This window comes from Trachypithecus francoisi, unplaced genomic scaffold (genome assembly GCF_009764315.1).
Source record: "Trachypithecus francoisi isolate TF-2019V2 unplaced genomic scaffold, Tfra_2.0 Lachesis_group17, whole genome shotgun sequence".
NCBI lineage: Eukaryota > Metazoa > Chordata > Mammalia > Primates > Cercopithecidae > Trachypithecus > Trachypithecus francoisi.
The window spans coordinates 179,808-192,249 of NW_022681462.1; the positions used below are offsets into that span (position 1 = coordinate 179,808).

Here is a 12,442-nt window from a genome sequence, read left to right on the forward strand (position 1 = left end):
TGCCTGTAGTCCCAGCTACTCGGGAGGCTGAGGCAGGAGAATGGCATAAACCCGGGAGGCAGAGCTTGCAGTGAGCTGAGATCTGGCCACTGTACTCCAGCCTGGGCGACAGAGCGAGACTCCCTCTCAAAAAAAAAAAAAAAAGGAAATACCATTTGACCCAGCCATCCCATTACAAGGTATATACCCAAAGGATTATAAATCATGCTACTATAAACATGCACACATATGTTTATTGCGGCACTATTCACAATAGCAAAGACTTGGAACCAACCCAAATGTCCATTAATGACAGACTGGATTAAGAAAATGTGGCACCTGGCGGGGCGCAGTGGCTCAAGCCTGTAATCCCAGCACTTTGGGAGGCCGAGACAGGCGGATCACAAGGTCAGGAGATTGAGACCATCCTGGCTAACATGGTGAAACCCCGTCTCTACTAAAAAAATACAAAAAACTAGCCAGGCGAGGTGGCGGGCGCCTGTAGTCCCAGCTACTCGGGAGGCTGAGGCAGAAGAATGCCATGAACCCGGGAGCGGAGGAGCTTGTAGTGAGCTGAGATTGGGCCACTGCACTCCAGCCTGGGCGACAGAGCGAGACTCCGTCTCAAAAAAAAAAAAAAAAGGAAAGAAAGAAAATGTGGCACTTTTTCACCATGGAATACTATGCAGCCATAAAAATGGATAAGTTCATGTCCTTTGTAGGGACATGGATGAAGCTGGAAACCATCATTCTGAGCAAACTATCGCAAGGACAGAAAACCAAACACCGCATGTTCTCACTCATAGGTGGGAATTGAACAATGAGATCACTTGGACACAGGGTGGAGAACATCTCACACTGGGGCCTGTTGTGGGGAGGGGGGATAGGGGAGGGACAGCATTAGGAGATATACCTAATGTAAATGATGAGTTAACGGGTGCAACAAACCAACACGGCACATGGATACCTATGTAACAAACCTGCACGTTGTGCACATGTACCCTAGAACTTAAAGTATAAAAAAAAAGAAAACATGAATATAATACATAAACATATGGGGACCTTGCCAGAGAAATTATTTTTAAAATACAAATTGTAGCAGTCATTCAAAACTCATTCAGATATAAATGTGTCTAAACCACGCTGCCCAACATAAGTATGATCCAAGCCATAAGCAGAAGCCATAATTTTAAATGTTCTCACAGATACATTTTTTCAACTTTTTAAAAAAGTTTATTTAGTGACGTGTTTTATTAACCCAATATGTCTAAACATTATTTAAAATGTAATCAATGCAATAATATTTTTGAGATTTTATATTCTTGTTTTGTACTAGGTATTTGAATTCTGGTGTGTATTTGACAATTAGAGCACATCTCAATAGCCACATGTTAAGTGCTCAATAGCGAGGCTGGCTAGTGACTAGTGGCTGCTGTATGGGACAGCACAGATCTAAACCTTGAAGTCCACTTAACACCTTTTCTAAAGATAAAATATGTGGTTTTTATCCAGCATTTAAATAATTAATTATGGCTTTAAAGCAGAAGGCAGGTTCTGGTGCATTAACACAACTGATTCTGTATTTGAGGGTTTTTTCTCCTGATTTATTTCCAAGCCACGGCTCTAGCAAAGTTGTATTAGAAGCTTTGATATGAAAATTTAACGTTTTATCTCTTCTGACTCAAACTTTTTGAGATTTAAACACCAAAAGTTATATAAAATCATTTTTTACTGATTTTATATAATCCGTAAAATGCAAATCAGAAGGTTCAAGAATCCTACACTCAGAGACCACTAGGCATGACTGCCCTAGCCCATGACCCTGCACTCTGTCTGCCTGCCTGCTTGTCCACAGAGCAGGAAAGGCCATCTCTGCAGCATCCCTAGTGCCCAGCACAGCACCCAGCTCACAGAAGGCATCCAATCAGAATGTGATGAGCAGTAAACACCTGGACCTGAGTAAGTTAGAACAGAAACACCTAAATGCATCAATGAATTCCCTATGAGGAACTCATGTTCCCCCTCCTCCAAACCCTACTAATCGCTCAGGTGCTATTTCCTGTTTCCAATGTGCTCTCCCCACGTAAATTTTTTCTGGAACAGGCCTGTGCTCACAGGAGCCTGTGTGCCTTGACTATTCTTATTTCTCCAACAGCCTCATCGTTCTTAAACCTAACATAAGCCTTTACATTTTGGTGTTTCCAAGATGAGTTCAACTAAAGACGAACAAAAATAGAGGAGAGGATAGACCTGTTATAATTTCTCTGCTTTATCATCGACAAATGGGAAGAGTTTTACAGTTACCTTTGGGTTGTTTCTTCATCTTGATATGCGTCCTTCTAAATCTTAATGAAATATCATGGAATACTGGAGGGTAAAAACATAAACACAGAAGGATTAGGTGTGTGGCTTTAATAAGCCTTTGCAAATATCGCAAAGCAATTTATACCAGCCTCAACAGCCAGCACGTACTGACCGAAGATAAATGGTAAGCTCTGATTTCATTCACTTTAGTAACCTTCTTAGATTTGTTTTCACACTTCATGTATTTGTAAGAGTGTAGTAAGAGAGAAACACAAAGATACTTATAGAGATATATTACCACACATACTTTAACAAATGTAATCCTGCAAATTAAAAAAAAAAAATAGATTAGCACTCACTTGTATGGTCTTCATATCGTTCTATATAATGCAAATAGTGAACTGCTCTGTTCTTTGCCTGAAAGAAGGAAAATGCTTTTCTTAAATCTATTGTTGAAATTCACATCTTTTCAAGGATTCCAAAAATATCTTTAAAAATGTTTCATTACTAAAAATTCACTTATGCAAAAAGGTTAGTATATACTTCTAAAATATAAAGACTTATTTTTTAAAACTCTTAACCACAATATCACTATCACCCCTAAAAAAATTAACAATAATTCCTGGCTAGGCGTGGTGGCTCACATCTGTAATCCCAGCACTTTGAGAGGCCGAGGCAGGCCAATCACTCGAGGTCAGGAGTTCGAGACCAGTCTGACCAACATGGAGAAATCCCATCTCTACCAAAAATACAAAAATTAGCCAGGCCTGGTGGTGGGCACCTGTAATCCCAGCTACTTGTGAGGTTGAGGCAGGAGAATCGCTTGAACTCAGGAGGCGGAAGTTGCAGTGAGCCGAGATCACACCATTGCACCCCAGTCTGGGCGACAAGAGTGAGGCAATGTCTCAAAAAAAAAAAAAAAAAAAAGTAACAATCCCTTAGTATCTTCAAACATTCTGTCAGTGTTCAAACTTTCACAGTTGTCTCATAACTTGGCTAGGCAATTAAAAATCTGATTTTAAAAAATGGTGCAAAGAAATATAAGTACTTCTGAAACTGATTTTTATGAGCTAATTAACCCTTGACAGCAAGCCTCATGGGAAGGTTCTGGGACAAATTATTATTGCTTTGTGGTTCCCACTGTGTCCAGCATATAACTTACTAATCTTTTACTGAGTGTCAACAAAGGAAAAAAACGCACATACTTTCCTGAAAGCGTCCGTCCGATCAGTGGCTTTCCCAATAGCAAAACCTTTAAACAAAAAAGCAAAAATAAGAAAAGAGACAGAAATTTGGCCCACGTGGTTTTCGCCACATTTCAAGTTTCTGCTCCTACAATATTTCATAGCACTTCATCTTTCTACCACCCACAAAAGACTTGCTATACAAAACCAGTAACAGGCTGGTGTGATGACTCACATCTGTAATCTCAGCACTTTAGGAGCCTGAGGTGGGACGATCGCTTGAGCCCAGGAGTTTGAGACCAGCCTGAGCAACACAGCAATGCTCTATTAAAAACAAAATTTAAAAAATTTGCCAGGCATGTTGGTGCATGACTGTGGTCCCAAATACTCAGGAGGATGAGGTGGGAGGATTACTTGAGTTTAGGAGTTTGAGGGTACAGTGAGCTATGACTGTGCCATTGTACTCCAGATAGAGCAATACCCTGCCTCAAAACAAAACCAGAACAAAAAAACTAACAATAACAAAGCATGAGGTTACAGAGATCTGTTTTGAAGCATCCTGGAAATAACAAATTTAGATGTATTTATAAAATCTAAGGTTAGATGCCGCCTTTTAAAAACAGCTAGATAAAATACACTCAATTTTTAAAAAACTAAATATGTTCTAAATTAATTAGGCAAATCACTTTGGACATTTAAAGATAGATTAAAATAATCAGAAAGGGGCCGGGTGCGGTGGTTCACACCTATAACCCCAGCACTTTGGGAGGCCAAGATGGACAGATTGCTTGAGCTCAGGAGTTCACAATGAGCCTGGGCAACATAGTGAGACCCTGTCTCTATCAAAAATACAAAAATTAGCCAGGCATAGTGGTAGGTGCCTGTAATCCTTGCTACTCAAGAGGCTGAGGTTGCAGGATCACTTGAGCTCAGAAGGTTGAGAGTGCAGTGAGCCGTGATGGTGCGACTGCACTCCACGCTGGGTGACACAGCAAGAACCTGTCTCAGGAAGGAAAAAATATCAGAAAGGGTGGGAAAAAACATCCACTGCTATAGAGTAAAACCATGATTTCAATGGAACTTCAAATGGAATTCAGATTTTAATTAACCAGGAAACCAAATTAATGACTCTTTATAGTTTATGAACACTTCACTACGAAACACAATTTACCAGGAGTTACAGAGATACTGCCATTATTTGCTGCCACCGTATTTTGTTTTTAACAACGTATTTTGTTTTTAAATTATACATGGGAAAATAACATAAAACAATACTGCTCCATAAGACACATGGGACCTCTGAGCCCTGGGACAAAAGAGGCTGCGAATGCCAGTTCCTAGTTTAAACAAAACAAACTAAACCATGGAGTCCTAGAGGAAAATACGGGGAAACTTACTAACACTTATAATCTTCAAATGAGGCTTTCTAAGCAAGACACAAACCCGAAGTGGTAACTAATATTTACAACCCAGTAGTGATATAAGACTGATAAATTTGCCACAGAGCTTAAAACTTCTGTGTGGAAAAAAATTAAAACCTAAGTCAAAATATCTGACTGACAAAGGGCTAATGTCCTTAACTCACGAAGAGCTTATACAATTCAATAAGGACAATAATAACCACCCAATAGAAAAATGAGCAAAGCACATAAACCAACAGATCTCAAAAAGGAAGTAACAACAGCCAATACACATGTAAAAGGCTGTTCAAGCTCTCAGTTTAAAAAATAAAAGTCAAAACTGAGAGATTTGTTTCACAGATCATACTGACAATCAGTAAGGTCTGATGACACCCGAAGCTGGCAAGGGTGCGATGGTGTAGAGGAACACAGACATTGATGTAACCTTTTGTGGGGAGGCAATCTAGCAATATTTATCAACACTTAAAATATGTCTAACCTTGGGGCAGCAATTTCACCGCAAGAAGTTTCCCCTATTGATATACTTGCAGCAGTAAAACAAATTACATATACATGGACCACCCTGTTTTTTATAATTAGTAAAACTCTGGAAACAACATAAATATTCAGCAACAGGGAAAAGGTTACAAAACTTATCCATGGACAATGGAACACTTTGCAAACAGTGCAAAGAATCAAGGAGAATGTTTATGTTAATCTGAGTATTAATATCTCTGAATATAATACTATGTAAGAAAATCAAGGTGCAAAATGATGGCTATAATGTGATTCCTCTGTGTAAATTTTTTTTAAAGATACATGATAATAATATGAACATAAAATTTAGGAAAACTACAAAAGTAGCTGTAAGGCTTGGTTTCCTTTGGCCACATACTATATACATGCATTACTTCAGTATGGGCTAACTAGGCCATTTTCCTGTGTTCCTTTCCTTCAAAAGACACGAATATATTTCAAAAACAAGTGTCCACTATGGTAACTATACATAGGAGAAAATTTAAATCAGCAAACCTACTAATTGGAGTAAACACTATTAACCTTGACAGTGTTTAGTTTTCCAGTCTTTTCTTGGCATATAAATACACTTGAAAAAAAAAAAACAGGCCGGGCGCGGTGGCTCAAGCCTGTAATCCCAGCACTTTGGGAGGCCGAGACGGGCGAATCACGAGGTCAGGAGATCGAGACCATCCTGGCTAACACAGTGAAACCCCGTCTCTACTAAAAATACAAAAAAGCTAGCTGGGCGAGGTGGCGGGCGCCTGTAGTCCCAGCTACTCGGGAGGCTGAGGCAGGAGAATGGCGTAAACCCAGGAGGCGGAGCTTGCAGTGAGCTGAGATCCGGCCACTGCACTCCAGGCCGGGCAACAGAGCGAGACTCCGTCTCAAAAAAAAAAAAAAAAAAAAAAAAACTAGAATTTGATAAGCTCTTATATAAAGCTTTTGTTTTTTCAACTTAGCATTATAAGTAATTTCCCATAATTCTTTAACAGATACAGAATATTACACTGTATGGCTACATTGTTTTTATTACCATGACCCTATCGAACATTTAGTGTTTTTCTCCCTCATTTTCCACTATTATACATAATAAAATAATGTCTTCAGCCTTTTGTAATATTCCTTTTCCTCAGAGGAAAAGGCAAGTATAGTACAGTCTATTCTCTCTTTTCTAGGGGAAGTCATGGGCTTACCACAAGCTTTGTGAACTGAAACCACTAAAAGGTTTAATCAGCAGAAAAAGCCTGGCCAGCAGCATGAGCCCATGGGTTCCACAGCACGGCCCCGTGCCACGCCTGTCCCTGCGTGTCACGCCCGTCCCTGCCCACCACTGCCACTGTGGAGCCACCACTCCCCATTCACCTGCAGCTCCTTTTCCGTTCCCCACAGCCACCAGGACACGGACCGATTTCTTTCTTCCCTCTTTCGCTGTCATATTGAAAACATTTCTTACCTAAAAGGCAAAATGTCTCATAAATATTGCACATTAAGCAAATCTGAAGGAGGGAAATGGAGGAAGCCACCTTCCTTGCAGGCATACACGGTGAACAGGTGCACACAGACACAGGCGCACCATCCTCCAGCTCCTGAGCACAAGCAGCAGCCTTTCTCCAAATGAAACCTCCTCCTGGACTGTTTCAGGAACAAAACAGAAACGAGACTTTCTCTTCATTTCACAGGCTTATGAGAAGCTTCAACGGAGAAAACCTTTAAGGGTATTTGACATTATACATCTCGATATACCCTATCTCAATGAATGTATCACAAGAAAGAAAAAAGTTGCTATGTAATTTTTTGTAATTACAAACTTTGATGTAATTTATCACTGATTATAAGATGCATTCCAATGTCAGAGATGATAAAATGTGAGGAAAATATACACCTTAGAAATTATGACATGCAGTGTATACACATAACCAGCATAGGACTGGTGTCTATGCTAAGGATTAGCATATTTGGAAATAAATATGTCCATGTATTTTTTTCCTGTGTATTTAAAAGGCCAGGAACAGCTGGGCGCAGTGGCTCACACTTGTAATCCCAGCACTTTGGGAGGCTGAGGCGGGCGGATCACCAGGTCAGGAGATTGAGACCAGCCTGACTAACACGATGAAACCCCGTTTCTACTAAAAATCACAAAAAAAATAGCCGGGCGAGGTGGTGGGTGCCTGTAGTCCCAGCTACCCGGGAGGCTGAGGCAGGAGAATGGCGTCAACCCGGGAGACGGAGCTTGCAGTGAGCTGAGATCCAGCCACTGCACTCCAGCCTGGGCGACAGGGCGAGACTCCGTCTCAAAAAAAAAACAAAACAAAAAAACAAAAACAAAAAAAAAAACACGCACACAAAATTAGCCAGGCGTGCTGGCGGGAGCCTGTAGTCCCATCTGCTTGGGAGGCTGAGGCAGGAGAATGGTGTGAACCCGGGAGGTGGAGCTTGCAGTGAGCTGAGATCGTACCACTGCACTCTAGCCTGGGTGACAAGAGCCAGACTCCGTCCCCCCCAAAAGAAAAACCCCCCAAAAAGGCCAGGAACTACTGAACTGTTAACTAAACTGCTTACGTGGCAGCTGACTCTCTGGTGCATAGCTGTCTCTTATCCCATAAAAAGGGGTTAAAAGAAAAGGGAGCTTGAATCCACCTCCATGGATCTTACAGAAAATCACCCACATATATACGAATTCTTCAAAGAGATTAACTTTCAAAAGCTGTAAGTGGGAATACCAAAAACACAATGTGTTAACATTTTAAATCCTACAATGCAATTGATACTGAGGAAACAATACAGATAATCAGAGGCTCAATCACACACTCAATAAATGACTATTCCACATAGTATTTAACATTGAGCGTTCAGTGCCAGCTCAAAGGGAAGTTGACTATTTTAGAGAATGCTCCGGAGAGTGACAATAGCTTACCTGACACAGGCTTCAGTTTCAAGGGCCCATGAGCAACCCAGAGACCATTTCCCCATCAAGAACCAGACATGCACCACAACTCTAGGCTTTCCACCCTGCCCAGGGCTCCGCGCAATCCCAGCTTCCCGCATAGAGTGCTAGATACAGCTGGTTTATATTCAAACATACACTCCCAAAACTACTTTAGCCTTAGGAAGGAGAAAATTTAAACCTCATCTTCAAATTCTGTAGTTCACAATACCACCCTAACATGAGACCTCAATGGTAGCCCCACAGAAAGAGGGCAGTAGTCAGAAAAGCCAGTGTCAAGTAACTGAAATTAACGTTGCATAATTTCCTTACCCAGATCATCTATGTGTCAGAAACAGTCATGCATCCAAGGCCTTCCCTTACAATTCCTCTTGCCCTGTCCCTGCTCCACCCACCCCAACCTCTCCAAAGGCTTAACCAGGTATTGAACTCTGCATGCCTACCTCAAGTATCCTGGTATCAAAATCCTCGTATGTTTCTGTAGGGAGAAAAGAAACAGGGATACAGATGAAATGTGTGTACACAACTAACAGGAAAGCATTTTCAACACAGGCACCATCACAGGCCTTTCAGGGAGAAAGAATCTCAGATCTTTTGGTCCCACTCTCAAGGCCACGCCCCAGTCACCCCTCATCACTAGAGACCACTCCACCAGTAAGTTCATAACTCAGTCACTGGTCTCCCCATCTGCATCCTCCTCCCCGTCCAACTCCCCCTCATCAGTTCCTGGCCCCTCCAGACCCTGGATCCCTGCTCTCCCTTCTGCTTTCCTCCATCTTCGCGGCCTCTCCCCCTCGACCAAGACACCACAGTCCATCACTTCCACCAGACCTTGTGATGCCCTCAACCCCTTCACCCTTTGCTCTCTCCACCACACTAGCCAGGCCTGAATCCAGGCAGCTCTCTGGCCACTCCTGACCTCCTAGGTGCTGCTGGAAAGAAGTCAAAGTATGCACACACAGGGCCCGCTAAAAATCCATGGACTCCAGTTCCACCAAGTCCTCCCTGCTCCCAGCTGGCCTTTATGTACTTTCTATTGGGTCTCTCCGTTCACCACCGCAGCCGTTTCAGAGACTCTCTACATTCTTTTATTTTTCTAATATTTTTATCACAGACCATTTCAATCAAACAAACACAGAACAGCAGAAAGCTTTACGTATACATTAGTCAGCTTCAACACGCATCCACTCACAGTCAATCTTCTTTCCTCTAAACTCTGCTCAACTCTCACTCCGTTGGATCATTTTGAAGCCAGTCTCAGATATTCTACCTTTCCATAACGAAACAATCTGGAGGCCAAATTCATCCACGTCCCACCTCACTCTCCGCAGATGATTCCACCTCTTCCTTAAAGACCAGCTGCGGCCACACCACGCAACACCCCCACTACCTTTCCACTGCAACCCCATGGGCTCGCCTGATCCTGCGCCCTGCCCTGCCTTCTGCGAACAAGTGAAGCCATTTCTCCAGACTCTGGATCTGGGCCGTCGTCAGGGACTTGGTTCCCAGATTTTGTTCTCTCCCGCCCATACCTTCATCCTTCTGACTGAAGCATTCTGATCAGTTCTAAGCAGGGTCCTTGGAATCTCTCAGTTTCAATCTCTCCCCTCCTCTTTAAGCCAAACTTCTTAAGAAAGCAGCGAAACTCTTACCTATTTCTTCTTCTCCCACTCATTGACAAGAACACGTCTCTTGGATGATGTGTACTGCTTTGCATACTCAAGGAGGGCGGAGGGAAACTTTGTTTTCAAATGTGGCCTAAGTATTTTCAATTTTTGCTTCATGTGTGCTTTTACAGGGTTAACGTGACAACTATCTGCTTTCCTGATTTCTAGGACAGAAACAGCATTCCCAAGCCACGCTGCTCCACTGGCGCCCCTGTGGCCACCTGTGTTTTGGAAACAGTGTATCCTACAGGCAGCTCCATCCCCACATTTAAGGATCTGAGAAGGTACACGATAAACACCAGGAACCCAGTGCTTTCTATCCTGTTAGTAGAATACTTCTGCATTCCACAAAATACAGTTGGGATATTAACGTGATACGTTAGTTCCAAACGCGCAAATCTTTTTTGGAAAAAGGTAGTATGAACAGACAAGTAATAACACCATTTCAAGGAAATTCTAAACTACAAGTACTCTCTGTCACAAAGGCAAACAAAACCAGGAGTCTGCTACCTCCATTGGGGCCAGGGTCAGGGGGGCCAAGACTGACGCCTCCCCAGGAGTTTCCACTCCATCCTCGCTCGTGTTTAACTTTTATCTTCTTCTTTCGGTCCCACTCTTCTCTCTGCTGGATCATGCTGGCCTCCACCTTCTTCTGCTCTTCCTTGCTTCTTTGAGCAATGGTCTGCACTGCTCCATTTTTCATAAGAGGGACATTCAGACCAGGCCACAGAAAACCGTAACGCCCTGAAGGTTTAAAAATATAAATAATAATTTTTTTAAAGTACTCATTTTTCAAGTGTTAAAATGTCAGGCAATGCATGTACAGATAATGATGACACACTGTTCACTGGAGCTTAAGCTAACATTAGTAACTTGGTAGGCCACTTGGCACAATCAAAATTTTAAACATACTTCATGGTATTACCTAGAGAAACACTCACATACATATAAGCACAAGGCATATGGATGCTTGCACAAGGACGTCCACTGAAACATTACTTGCAAAGAGAAGAAATGCAAGTAATCCAAATATCCAGCAATTATGGACTGGTTAAATGAACCGCAGCGTCTCCAGCAGAGGAAACATTCTGCACTAAATCAAAAGAACAAGGTCTCTCTCTAGGTTCTGACGTGGAATGATTTCCAAGACCTATAATTGAGTGAAAAAAGTAAACTGTAAGACAGCATGTATCATGTGATATAATCTAAATTTTTTTTAAAAAGAAGATACCTATTTTTATTTATTTATTTATTTATTTATTTATTTTGAGACAGAGTCTCGCTCTGTTGCCCAGGCTGGAGTGCAGTGGCCGGATCTCAGCTCACTGCAAGCTCCGCCCCCCGGGTTCACGCCATTCTCCTGCCTCAGCCTCCCGAGTAGCTGGGACTACAGGCGCCCGCCACCTTGCCTGGCTAGTTTTTTGTATTTTTTAGTAGAGACGGGGTTTCACTGTGTTAGCCAGGATGGTCTCGATCTCCTGACCTCGTGATCCGCCCGTCTCGGCCTCCCAAAGTGTTGGGATTACAGGCTTGAGCCACCGCGCCCGGCTGCATACCTATTTATTTTTAGGTATTTATGTATAAATTAATAAAAATTTAATACATAATACCTTTTGCATTAATCTTTTTGGGTATTTATGTATAAATAACTAAAATTTAATAAATACCTTTTTAGGCATTTAGGTATTAAGAAACTGAAGGAAACACACCAATATGAGGCCGGTGGTTTCCTGGGGGCGACAACAGGATTGAAGAAGGTAGAAGCAGCATCCGGGGGGCTTCATGTTTCTCTATAATCTTTACATTTTTTACTGAGACAGTATACATACATGATCCTTATAATTTAAAAAAAAAATGTTAAAAAAAAAGCTATAATAACGAAACACATCCAGGTTGACACGCGAGGCTGGAAGTGTGGTGCCAGGTGTTTTCTTTATCCCTGAAGGCCATGACTGTCAAAGATGCTTTGGCAGCAAGCACAGTACGAGACAGGCTGACTGAAGTACACTACACCGTGTTCACTCTTCCAAAAGCATGAGTATCAACAATCGTGTGTTCCAGGTGCCAACAAACTGAGGCCCACAGGCCAACTCAGCTCGTGACTTGTTTTTGTACATGAAGTTTTACTGGAACATAGCGATGCCTGTTCGACTGTGTTGTCTGTGGCTGTTTCTGTGCTACAACAGCAGAGTTGAGCAGCTGCAAAACAGACTATGTAACTCACAAAGCCAAAAACATTTACTGTCTTCCCTTTGCAGGGAAGATTCGCCAACTCTCCATTTAGTCTCTATTTTACCACTAATTACTACCTCTTTGAGGGCAGGCACTGTTACAGGAGTTGACACATAGGGACATTTAATGCTTGCTGAACGAATAAATCCATTTCTATGGGATTTTCCTCTCCCAGAATCCTGGGGCAATGAGTAAGTCAACTGGTTGAATTCT

At 42.1% G+C, this 12,442-nt stretch overlaps 1 protein-coding gene across 4 annotated transcripts in view; it reads right to left on the reverse strand.

The window, feature by feature from the left end:
* Positions 1–12,442, reverse strand: part of LOC117099569 (zinc finger protein 514) — an 80,841-nt gene that overhangs the window by 11,037 nt on the left and 57,362 nt on the right. For 3 of the 4 annotated variants that reach the window (XM_033238811.1, XM_033238812.1, XM_033238815.1), the window contains 6 exons: positions 10,508–10,741; positions 8,774–8,808; positions 6,749–6,839; positions 3,489–3,535; positions 2,643–2,700; positions 2,284–2,346 (listed from right to left, as the gene is read on the reverse strand). In XM_033238811.1, coding sequence (XP_033094702.1) covers positions 2,284–2,346; positions 2,643–2,700; positions 3,489–3,535; positions 6,749–6,839; positions 8,774–8,808; positions 10,508–10,741 — 528 coding nt within the window. Of the gene's footprint in view, positions 1–1,011; positions 1,935–2,283; positions 2,347–2,642; positions 2,701–3,488; positions 3,536–6,748; positions 6,840–8,773; positions 8,809–10,507; positions 10,742–12,442 lie in introns of those variants that run through there. The other variant, XM_033238813.1, reaches the window with a different exon arrangement.